The 13,348-nt window shown below is 28.3% G+C and overlaps 1 protein-coding gene across 3 annotated transcripts in view; it reads right to left on the bottom strand.

Annotated features, from left to right (window-relative positions):
* Positions 1 to 10,197, bottom strand: part of LOC117183157 (mucin-5AC) — a 104,879-nt gene extending 94,682 nt beyond the window's left edge. For 2 of the 3 annotated variants that reach the window (XM_033376381.1, XM_033376380.1), the window contains exon 1: positions 9,902 to 10,197. In XM_033376381.1, the coding sequence (XP_033232272.1) occupies positions 9,902 to 9,910 (9 nt within the window). In that variant the 5' untranslated portion in view covers positions 9,911 to 10,197. The remainder of the gene's footprint in view (positions 1 to 9,901) is intronic. The other variant, XM_033376379.1, reaches the window with a different exon arrangement.
* Between the last annotated feature and the right edge of the window lie 3,151 nt (positions 10,198 to 13,348).

The following is a 13,348-nucleotide window of genomic DNA, read 5'->3' as shown; positions in this document are numbered from 1 at the left end:
CACATATAAGGATGGTTAATGGCCTTTGGAAGATAGCTTTATGGTGGTCGTACAGAAACTGAAAGTCGATGTGACATCTCAGAAATGTTGGAATCAGGAACAAGATTTACGTTAAGTAAATAATTCGTCTAGAAAATATAGACATAGGTAGTAAATGTTTTTTAAAAAGGATGTAGGACACTTCCTGAGGAATTACAGGAAATATTTGCATCTTCAGGAAAAAATTAATGAGAGGGAGTGTGCACAGATTACGTGAAGCTTTTGTTTTTCTCGAAATATTGAACCACTTAGCCCCGTTTTGAGGGTTCATAATTTTTTACCCCACCCGACCCGTATATTACACAAATTTTACCGAATACATTTTTTTATAAATTTATTTAGGGGGTTTCTAAAAATAACGTAATACAATTTGGCTAGGAGGGGGGGGGGGGTGAAGACAAGAATTTGATCCGAAATAGTCATTTTTCCAACAAAAATTTGAATTTTTAAGAAAAAAGTTTATTTTCAAACACAAAGTTGAATTTTTACATAAATAATGAAAATATGAATTGAAACAATTAATTTTTAATTACAAACAAATTTTTATCTTAGAAGTTTAATTTTAAACCCTACAAATTAAATTTATTCTTAAACAAAGAATTTTTAACAAAAGAAAAATATATTTTGAAGAAAGTCATTAAACTTTCAACAAATGAGTTGAGTCTTCAACCTAAAAAGATGAATTTTCAATATAAAACTTAGTACTTGATATTTTAACCAAAAAAGAGTGTAATCTTAAATAAAAATTAGGCAAGTTTATCCAAATAATACAAATTAAACAAAACACTTGAATTCTTAACTAAAACGGATTAATTTTTAACCAAAATTGATTTTTTCACAGAAAAATTAAAATTTTAAACAAGATATGTGAATTTCCAACCAAATAATTAAATTCGCAACAAAAGAAGATTATTTTTATATAAAAAGTCAAATTTTTAACAAAATACATAAAATTTCATCCGAAAAATTGAATATTCAACAATATAAGATAAATTTTCAATAAAAAATGGAATAGCTGAATTTTCTACGGAACATTTAAATTTTCAACAAAAAAGTTAACTTGCAACTAACAGTCGGATTTTTATATAAATGGTTAAACTTTCAGTTTGAAAAATGAATTTAAATTAAAAAACGTATTTTTATCTAAGATGTATCATTTTTAACTAAACAGATTAATTTTAAACCGAAATTGTAAAACATTTACTTGAAAAAAAACTTTAAAAGAAAATAAATACATAATATCAGCAAAATAGATATATTTCCAAACAAAGAATTAAATTTTCAGATAAACTGATGAACGTTTGACTAAGAAATAAATTTTCAACAAATTGGTTGAAATTTTTGTCAAATGGTAGGGTTTCTACCAAACTGTTGAATTTTCGAGCTAAAAATACGAGTTTTCTTCAATACAGTTGAATTTTGTACCTGAAAATGTAAATTTTCAAACAAAAAAGTGAATTTTCAACTCAAATCAGATTAATTTGCAACCATAAATTTGCAGTTTCAATAAAGGAAGATGAATTTTCAAACCAAGAAAGACAAAAAGTTTCCATAAAACTGATGAATTTTCAAGTGAAAAACACGAGTTTTGAACAAAACAGTTGTATTTTTAATCGAAAAGGATGACTGCGGAACCTGTTATAAATAAAGAGGAGTCTTGATCATTTATAGACTAACGAATAATAGTCTAAATGAGAATTGGAATTTATTTTTAATACTTTTAACAAATTTAGTTAGGAAAAAAATTTAGAAAAACTTAACAGAATTTTTGGATGACCCCTTATTTTTTATGATTAATTCGTGCATTTATGATTATCACATTTAATATTAATGCGAACATTGCTAGATACTACTTGAATTATTATGTTAATTAGATAAATAATTATTACAATTAACAATAAATTAACATACACTTTTTTCATATTCAGAGTACTAGGTGTTAGAATACGAAATCTATCCAGAAAGTACCCGACTTTGTGGTGTACCAGAATTAAAAGCTAATAGTGGTCAATCGCTATGATATATATTTCAAAATACTTCTCTTTTGAAACCACCACATTTTCAAGCGATCCTTACACTTTTGGAAGTACTTCTTTAGTCATCGTTTGGAATGGATAATAGCGTCTCCGTGCTTCACCATATTTCACCAGAAATTGCTGAATGAGCTGCGATGAACGAGCATGTGCGTTGTCGTGTTGAAGGAGTCGCCACTTTTCCCAAAATCTTAGCTTAATATTTCCAAATCAATAGTTTTTTTTAAATCCCGAGGTTTTCCTTTATTTCTTACACTGTTAAACAATGATTTCCATTAATTAACACTTGCACTCTTTCCAAAAACAAGGTTGTTTTGACTATTGCGGGCTCGCCCAAACGAAGGTCACTTTTTACTGAACTAACACCACTTTTCAACCGCCTAAACAACTCTTGAATTTGGGTATTACTTATAGAATCCTTGCCATACATTTTTTGAATTATAACGATGGTTTCCGTCTACGAATCACCAACTTTTTGGACAAATTGAATACACATCCTTGGTTGGGCGTGTACCGTCATCCTGAAATGCGACGCGTACGTGGTTAGACGTTTAAGCAAATACGTACACTAGTAGACTTAAGTTTCACAAGTTCATGTCACTTAGTAACGGGCCTCACAGAGGTCGCTCTTAAATTTTAAATACCTATTTTTAACAATAGTACAATCAGCTGAAAAGCTAGAGCACAAGGTCGGATACTTTCCGGACAAACTTCGTAAGTACTACATTGTGCTCTCAAATAGCTGCATCCAATAGAATGGGTTTAATTTTTCCTCTCAGTAATTCGGTTCCCTTATATTTTTTCTCTCTGTTTTGTCAGGCCTCATTAAACACCGCACGTCCCTCCGCAGCTCCACTCACCTATCCCCGTGCCACGGCGTTAATTATCGGAATCACTAAATTCAGAATCACTAAATCGAGGTTTGGCTGTATCTTGTGTAAAAAATATTTTTGACCAAGTGTCTCTAACATCAAAGTGTTAACGGCATCAAGAGAAATACGAAAACTAATTTTAATTATAGCAATTATTGTTCAAATTCCACGTAGAAAATTTGTAAAACCACGCCCACGATTCCATCTAGCTGTGAATTATAAATTGAGCGTGAGAAATCATAAAATATTCGAGAAGCGTGAAAGGTTGAAGCTCTAAACAACTTTTCAACCCTCTGAAGGTGACGTGTCTGGAATTGAATAATGATTGGTTTTCAAGTGTTATATCTTGCAGAGCATTTTCGATATAATGCCGGGAAAATTATTGCAGCTGGAGGTGCAATACTAATTAGCACTGAATTATAATGCAATTTGTTTGCCAGATTGAACGAAAAGACTTGTTGTAATGTATTTTCAGGACGTTATTTATTTATTTCGCAGATCTAATCATTTTAAGTATCCTTCTATTTTCTAGCCCTCTATTAGATTTTAAATTATGTATGTAATTTAAAAATTAAGCGCTCACAGGCAATTACAGTTAATCGATTTGACCCCGACATTGGATCAAAATAATTTGCAACACTTTTTTCTTTACAAATTTTGGATTTTTTATTTCCTCAGAAAATTACGGTCATTGTCTACATACATTTTCTATTTCCTATGGTCTTACATTTTTTTAACGAAAAATAATCAAGTTTCGACGAATACTTGAAATCCTTAAATTAATAGAAACACTGTAAGGAAAAAAAATTTGTGAAGTTAAATACTCGTTTCTTCTCGTTGAAAACTAATTTCGAAAGTTGAGGAGTCTGCTGTTACATTTCTGTTTAAGAATTCATTTTTCTTTATTAAAAATTTCCTAATTTTGTTACAATTATTATACTGGAAACTTAAATATTTAATTAGAAAGTCATTTTTTGTTAAAAATTTATCTTTTTGGACCTAGAATTCAAATATTTAGTTAAAATGATGTTTTTTGTTGAAAAATCATATTTGTGTCCCTAAAATTGAACTATTTCGTAGAAATTTTATCTTTTTAATTTAAAATCCCAAATATAGTTGTTAAAAGTGCATTTTTTACTTCAAAAGGCCACTAAACTATTTTTGGATGAGAAATAAACTTTTCGAGTTAATTTTTTTTTTATTAAAAATTCCATAACTTGGGTAAAAACACTTTTTTCTGGTAAATTCTATTGTTTTGTGGAAAATTCTTCTTTTTGGCTTTAAAATTCAACTGTTTTGGTACAAAATTTAACTATCTGGTTAGAAATTTATCTTTTTTTTTGTTTGTTGAAAATTTATATTTTCTAGTTGTTGAAAATTCTGCTATTTAAATTAAAACTATTGTATTTTGATGAAAACTCAGTTTAGTTACACGATCCCCCCCCCCCCCCCCCCCCCCCCCCTATTTCTAATTGTTGGGTTTTCTGTAGCTCACTGAATTGCGCCCCAACTGCGTTGAAATGCGACATGGATAAACAATTTTGCGCAGTAATTTTTAAGATTTTCAAACAAAATTTATGGTGCACATGAGCGCATTTAAAGACGTATAAATCCTTGCCCCCCTCCCCCAAATATATCTTTATTAATTAACCCCCATTTTGATTGCTGATAACTCGGTCATCAATGTGGCGCAATATTTTTTCTTTGTGGCGCATATGAGCACATTTGAAAATCTGCAAGGTCATGTGATTTTAACTTTGATTTTTCAAATGAGGGACGGGTAGCGTGCCGCTAACCCTTCACCCCGTGACACATGATATAACTCCAGCCGTTTTGCGGCGCAACATTTTTTATGGGTGGCGCATTTGAGCGCATTTAGGGTGCAACTGAGTGTGCTATAGAAAACCCGAAAACTAATAGCTGGTGAGGGGGGGGGGGGGGGGGGGGGGGGGGGGGGGGGGGGGGGGCTGGTGTAACTTACCTTGAAAACTCGTCTTTTTGGTAAAGAAAATTAATCTTCGAGTTTGAAAATTCAACTACTTGGTTAAAAGTTGAATTCTTTTGTTGGGAAATAATTTTTTTGATTGAAGATTTATGCTATTAGCTGAAAAATAATCTTTTTGATAAAAAAGCAAACTATTTTTTGTTGAAAATTAATTATTTTGGATTGAAAAGTATACTATGATATCTTTTTTAACAAATTTACTTATTTTGTTATATAAGTTAATTTATTTTCTTGAAAATTCCAGATTTTTGTTGATAATTCGTCTTACATGGTTGAAAATTCAATAATCTGGCTGACATGTTTGTTCTATTTTGACTAAAGACTGGCCCTTGACTGACTTTAGTTTTAAAATTCATCTCCTTAGGTACAAATGTTATCTTCGTGGTTCAAAATTCAACTACTTAATTAAAAGTTGTGCATCTTTGTTAAAAATTAATGTTTTGCGGTTGAATATTCATAATTTTAGTTGAAAATTTTTATTCTTGATTAAAAATGGAACTATTTTGTTAAGAATTCGTTTCTTTGTTGGTTGAAAATTAATTTAATAAATTTACAATAGACATTTAATATATTTGGTAGAAAATCCATTCATGTTTTGTTGCAAATTTGGTTTTGTTTTCTTGATACAAAGTTGAACTTTTATGTTTGAAAATTCAATTGAAAATAAAAACATTTGATTAAAAAAGCATGTATTCAGTTAGAAGATATTCCTTTTTGGTAGAAAAGTAATCTTTTTGCTTGAAATGTTATTCTTTTGGTTGAAAAATATATATTTTCTTAATTATTGAGTGTTAATTTCTCTAACTTAAAATTAAACTATTCAATTTTTTGTTGAAAATTCATCTTTTTGATTGAAAATAACATTACAAATTAAAATATTTGGTTGAAACTTTATTTACATGGATAAAACTATTTATGTGTGTTAAAATTGAACTATTATATTCTGTCTTAAAAAGTTATCTTTTCTAATTAAAAATTAATCTATTTTGATAATGATGTTTCTTTTTTTTAGAATAAAGTTCATCTTCTTGCTTGAAAACTCAACTATTTGGATAAAAATATATTTTTTGATTGAAAATGCATTCTTTTATATAACAGATTATTGCTTTGGTTGGAAACTTAACAAATTTGGTTGAAAATTCTTCTTTTTTTTAATGATTTTTTTTACTAAAAATTTAGGTATGTTATTTTTATTAGAAAATTTATCTTTTCAGTAAAAATCCACGTATTTTGTTAAAACCTAGCATTTTTTAGTCGAAACTTCTATGATTCGAAATGCAATTATTTTATATGAGATTTTTTTCATTATTGATTGAAAACTCTTTCTTGTTTGAAAATTGAACTGTTTTGTTAAAGACTCGCATTTCTTCGTTTGATTTAAAAGTTTTTTGTACCAAAAAATTAAAATATTTTTTGGTTGAAATATCAACTATTACGCTTTTTGTTAAGAATTCATTTCTTTATATCAACGATATACATCAGTTTGGTTGAAAATTAATTGTTTTAGCTGACTAAGTATTAATAAAATTTGACCTTAATAAATCTTATTTTTTGTTATAGTTATATTATAATATCTATCTATTATACTATTATAAATTATAACGAATGCCACTTGAAAGACGTGAATGAAGTTATCTATAACTCAATTATAGATACGCAAAAGTATGGATCATTTTGATCTGAAGTCGATAATCAGAATGACGAAATGGTTTGATATCCCGCGGTTCACTGTGATTAAATTCTAGTATTGAAAGTTGAAGCGGTGGAAATCCGGCAGAATTGAGAATTAATGTATTCTATATTTTCTCTATTTTATCGCAATCAATCTCGCAAGATCTTCATCAATCTCTCAAAAGATTTATGTCAACAAAACTATACTTTTTTACTAAAACTCTTAGCGAACGCACTACGAAGTAAAAGCGGTTCTGAAAAGTAAAAGTGGATCCGAAAAAGACTGAAATAGATGTTTGACCACTCTTACTCTCAGCATCTCAGCTATAACCATAAAATTCAATATCACGTGACTATTGAGTGCTAAAAAAGATATAATAAGTGAGGAGACCCTAACAATGAAAATCTCTACTCCCTTATCTTTAATCATATCTAGTTATTGGTCGGTTCTTATTTTCTCTTTTACTTGAAAAAACGTCATAAAATTGGTTATGGATCGTCTACATCATAAAAGTCGTAGTTATGGATCGAAATTGCTTATCCTATTCCTTTCTTGTAAGAGTACATAACTTCTTCAGAAGGCAGCATCTATAATGAATAATGATTCCGTTTGTGAAATTGGTGAAGATCGACCGCAAACTTAATAGCTTGGCAATCAATCTTTTTAAATTTATTTTCATCTTTCTCTTTTTTAGATCTCATCTAATTTAGATTTGGAGGATAAATAAAAGATTAATGAAACTGAAATCGTTTTGGCTTCTTTTCTATTAATCAATATGTAATCATGGGTCTTATTATTGAAATTGCTCTTTCATCAAATAGTATAAACGAACTAAAATGTTCCTTTCTGTTTTTTTTTCTCAGCGGGAACAAGAAAAAAAAATAATTTAAAATAGAACTTTGTATCGTAATTTTTACAATATTAATAGCTCAATTCGGAAGATTTACAATTAAAAATTCATTCATTGTAAAAATGTATGAATACAACTTTGTAAATTTTGATGATTTTCGAGACCAAATGTAAAATTTCTAATTCCAAATTTTTCAAATTTAAGAAATTTCTAATGTAAATCATCATAATTATTGCACTTTCATTTCTAAAACTTAAACATTGCATAATTTTTGAGATGATAAGTGAAGTTTTCAATTCAAGAGTTTCCAGATTTAAGTCAGAATTACAGAATTGTTAATTGAAAAACTTAAAACTTGGATAAATATTGATTGTAAATTTTCCAAATTGAAAACTTTTGAATTAAAAAAATATAAAATTCTGAGTTCTAAACATTTACAATTCAGAGTTGTACAGTTTTGATCAATTACAATTGAGAACTCTGTAATTTTAAAGACTTAAAATTTAAAGTCAACATTTTTTGAAAAATTACACTTGAAGCTTTTTCAGTTTTCAAATTACACAACTGCTAATTATTAAATTTTTAAGATTTATATTTTGAAGGTATGTCATTTTGAAATTTTTGTGGAAATAGTTCAATTTTGAATATTTACAATGGAAAAATCTGTAATTTTTAGGGTTTATGAATACAATTATTTATTTTTTGATGATTTTGAGAATCGACAAGCCAGTTTTAAAGCATCCATCATCCATATTCAAGAAATAAAGAATTTAAAGTATCAAAATTACATAATTAAAAAGGGTAAAGCTTTAAATTTGCATAACATTCAATTGTAGTTAGCAAAAATAAAAATTTTTTGTATTTTAAAGGTTTACAATCTTATGTTCAGGAATTTTGAAGTTACAAATGAAATTTTTTTGCATTTTGAAACTACAGGAATGCTAATTATTCAATTTTTAAAATTTATACGATTAAGGTATATAATTTTAAAAGTTTTTCTGAAATAGTTCAATTTTGAAGATAGATTTATAAATATAATTTGTTTAATATTGATAATTTTGAAAATAAGAATACTAGTTTTCAGTGATAAATTATTTAAATTGAAGAAATTTAGAATATAAAGGATCAAAAATACAGAATTTCAAATTTCAAATTATTTCATCGTGAAGATTTATATTTTGAAGGTATGTAATTTTGAAAGTTTTCTTTAATAGTTCAATTTTCAAGATTTCCAACTAAAAAATCTTAAATTTTTCAGATGAATAAATTTTTTTTTTATTTTTATGATTTTGAAAATCAAAAGAGTAGTTTCTAATTTTAAATCTTCCAAATAAAAAAATTTCAAATTTAAATTTTCAAATTAAAAGAATTCTTAATTTTAAAACAAGTATGGTTTTTAATGTTAAATTTTCAAAATGAAAAATGTTTAATTTTAATGATTTACACTTCAAAGTTTTACCATTTTGAAGAATCACAATACAGAATTGTTGAATTTTGAAAATATAGAATTGCAATATCAATTTTACCGGATTTATTTTTTGAAATTATATAGTTTCAAGCCTTTTCTTGAAGCTCAGTTTTAAAGATGAATAAATAAAATAATTTTTTTATGATTTTGAAAATTAAAAGCACATTTATTCATTATAAATCTTTCAAACTCAAGACATTTCAAATACAAGTAAGAAAATTTAGAGAATTTTGAATTCTCAAACTTAAACCTAGCATAATTTTTAATTGTCTTTTTTTGTTTCCAATAGCTAAATTCTATGATTTAAAGTGTCAAATTCTTCTATTTAAACGATTTGCTACACGCCTCTTCAATATATAACGCGTATAATAGAAAATGGTGCAATTTGGTATGCCTTTTTTGGAATAGCTTAATTTGGAAGATTTACCTTTTAGAATCCTTAAATTAAAGAACTTTAAATTAAAAATTCTTCAACTTAATTTATTTTTAATTTAAAATTCTTTAATTCTCAAATGTTGCAATAGAAAATTTAAATACCTAATGTCTATAATAAGATGTTAAACTGATATACCTACGGTCCCAAACTGTCAAATTGGGTGGTGGAAAGAAAATTAATAGACGTACGCAATAAGTGAGCGGAAGCATAGGAACATCAAAGTGGACAAAGGGAATGAACGATCTTGAAGATTATTATCAATAATACAAATGTAATTTGTTTATTTAATTGTTCCTAATTTTTCATTTAGAAGGCAAAACTGAATAATTTGACGAACATCAAAACTATCACTAAAAAAACCTATAATAATTTAAAAAACCTTCTTTAACCTAAGTCTTGTCCGTATTTTCCCTACGAACTTTGAACACAATTAAATCCCCTTTAACATAGAATTTATGATACCGAAACAATACACATCCGGTGAATAATTTTAGTGCGAAAGAAATGCATATCTGTTTGTTCTTACCCAATCCATCTTGTCTGAAAGATCAGCTATTGCGCTCTGAAGAGCTGGATGATTATATCCGGTAGGTCGTCACAAATTTCAAGGCCGTTGCATCTTGTCGACAATATCGCTTACCGGTTTATCACGCGCGTTTCAAAAATTTTTGAAAATATCTAAACGAAAAAGAAAGGTTTAATGTCAACAAAAGGTCAACTGGTTAATGGAACGTAAAAATCACAATTACACAAAGGCCTGGCGCATTCACTGAGACGAGGATCGTCCAACTGGCGCGAAAAACAAGACGATATCCCTTTCGCGTTCACCGGCGAGGTACTCTGACTGTTACTTTCATGGGGTCGCCATACCCACCTCCATATTCCACCTTTGAGGCCCCTCCAGGTGGATAAAGAGGTGATGGAAGGAGTGTGCTTCTGGGGTCGGTTTGGGACCGTTCCATTCCTTCGCGATGAAGTGTTATGGAATATATAGATATATCAATGTTATATATTGATACATGTGGGTAATTATCCACATACAGAGCACTTTGCTAATCAGATTATTTTCAATAGATTATTTTTTCGAAACTTCATTTTGTGGTAATTTGTAGCACGCCTGGAGCATTTTAATGTCTTGCATTTTCTATATTTTTCTGATTAAGGCTTATTATCTACTAAAAAAGGGGAATGCAATAAAATGTTGAAACTATTCACCTTTCCGCCCCTACTTCCCCTCCTCTTACTTCACCATTCGCTTCTCATCATTTCTCCAAATTCTTCATCCACTACTTCTTTTACTTCCCTGTCCAATCCTTACTCAGCCACTAGTCCTCCCCTCACTTTCTCCTCACTACCCCTTCTCATTTACAATCATTTGCCCTATTTTCTCTTACTTCCCCTTACTCCCCTCATCTAATTATTCCTTACTTCCTCTTCCCGTATTTCCCCAAATTGCCTCCCCTCACTTCCCCTTTCTCCATTTCTTCTTTAATACTTCTCTTAATTCCCTTACCCATACCTACTCATCTGCAATACCCTACTAGTCCTCCCCTCACTTCCCCTACTTTCTCTCCCTAATTATTCCTCACTTCCTCTTTCCACATTTCTCCAACTTTGCCTCTCCACACTTCACCTTTCGGCATTTCTCCAACTTATCTTATCCTAACTTCTCTTTTAAACATTTCATCTTCCTCTGCCTCTCTTCATTTCTGCTACCCTCACTTTTTCACCCCTCGTTTCTCCTTACTTCTTATTAGTAACTCCCATTCTATCAACCACGGACCCCGGGGCCCTGGAGCTACAGAATCCTAAAAAAAGAAAGACACAATTATGATCTAATACTACAAAAAAGCGATTTTTTTCTAAATAATACAATTTTTTAATAAAATAAGAAAACGGATTAACGCGCAATTTTGTGCAATTGTTATTCTTTTCGTCGAACAAAATTTTTATATTAAAAAATAAAATTCATAATAATAGATAAAAATTGTATTTCATCATCTGAAACAATAAAAAATAAAAGCAAGGACAATATTTGTGATACTTAATGGAAATTGGTATCTTGACTTCATAACTAATACATCACTTTTTTGTACAATGTATAGATAATCAAACCGTTTCTTTTTTGTTTAAAAATACAAATTTTCGACAAAAAACATTAACATAACCTAAAGTAATTCAAGTTATAAGTTTTTATTTTTGAAGTAAATCTGTAAATATTCGTTAAAATATATACTGATTTCCGGTAAAAAATGGCAACTTAACTAAAAATTCTACACTGCTCTAAAAATTTGTACAATTTTTTAAATGAAAATACCAATCTTTTGCGAAAAAATTATATAATATGACAAAAATTGTTCCAAATTATTCAACTTCTTTGAAATTAAATTTTTTGTTACAAATAACCTATTTTTGGTCAAAAATGCTTATATAACCTAAAATTGTTCAAAAATTATAAATCTGTAAATCTTCTTTAATGTCGATACCGATTTCCAATGAAAAACGTAAACAAAACAAAAAACTGCAGACTGATCTCAAAAAAGTTAAGATAATTTATTCAAAATACTAATTCTTCTTTAAAAAACTAACAGAATATAACAAAAAATTGTTCTTAATTATAAACCTTCTTTGAAAGTGAAATATTTTTGTTTTAAATAACATACTTTCGATAAAAAATGCTAAAATAACATAAAACTGTTCCAAAATTATAAATCTGTAAATTTTCTTTAGTATCTATCCCGACTTTCAGATAAAAACTTAATCAAAACCAAAAACTCTTCACTGATATGAAAAATTGTATGATTTTTTTTATTAAAATACTTATTTTTGGCGAAAAAAAAATTTTCAAAATTGTATCCATTCTTTGAAATTTAAATATTTTTGTTTCATACAACCGATTTCCTATAAAAATGTTAGAATAAACTGAAATTGTTCCAAAATTTGAAATCCGTAAATCTTCTTTGAAATTCGTAGCGATTTCCGGTCACTAGCAATAAACACCAAAAAATTATAGACTTATCTGAAAAATCTGATTATTTTTAAGTTAAAACTACTAATTTTTGACAAAAAAAAAATGTTTACAAATTTTAACCCGTCTTTAAAAATAGAAAAATTTTGTCATACACCCGATTTTCAAAAAAAAGTGTTAACAGGACCTGAAATTTTTCCAAGATTGTAAATCCATAAATCTTCTTTGAAATCTGTACTGATTCCCAGTCAGAAACGCTATTCAAACCAAAAATAGAATATTGTTGAAAAGTTGTGCACCTTCTTTGCAATCTAACTTTTCCCAACTCTGTTTGAACTAACCGACTTTCGGTGAAAAGCGTGAATATGATCTTAAACTGTTCAAAAGTCGAACATCTTTTTCTAACTTTCATGATTTCTTCGACCAATTTTTAGTGTAAAGCGCTACAGCAACCAAAGTCTTTCAAAAATCATGAAACCTAAAGATGTAATTTTTTCTGAATATAAATTTCCGATAAAAAAAAGTTCAATAACCGGCAAAATTTAATTTTTGAACAAATTTTAATGTTTTAAAAGTTCGTATAAAAAATACGCATTTCTGGTATGTAAAGCGGTACCATAATCTAAGAATGTTGAAAATTGGAAATCTCAATGCTGATGTTTGTTTAACAAATGCCTATTTTCATGGAGAAGAACTAACATAAAACCTAATATTTTTAGAAATATTAAGTCTTTCTCCAAACTTTATATCTTTGTATTAAAATTCTTTTTTTTCAAACACTAATTTCCAGTGAAAAGCACTAAATTATAACATGTATAATTGACAAGTTGTAATTTAATCGAAAATAGTATTAAAAGCCACACATTCATGTCAATTTGCATAATATTTTCTAGAGTTTCTTTATTAACAGATATTATATTGTAGCTTTAATTTAAAAAAATGTAAATTTACGATATATAAAACAACGTCGGGTATTGAAAAGCCAATTAAAAAATACATTTTTCT

The sequence above is a fragment of the Belonocnema kinseyi genome, chromosome 2 (assembly GCF_010883055.1).
Source record: "Belonocnema kinseyi isolate 2016_QV_RU_SX_M_011 chromosome 2, B_treatae_v1, whole genome shotgun sequence".
Taxonomy (NCBI): Eukaryota; Metazoa; Arthropoda; class Insecta; order Hymenoptera; family Cynipidae; genus Belonocnema; species Belonocnema kinseyi.
Note: the sequence above shows the minus strand (reverse complement) of the source record. Positions and strands in the feature narration are given on the sequence as shown.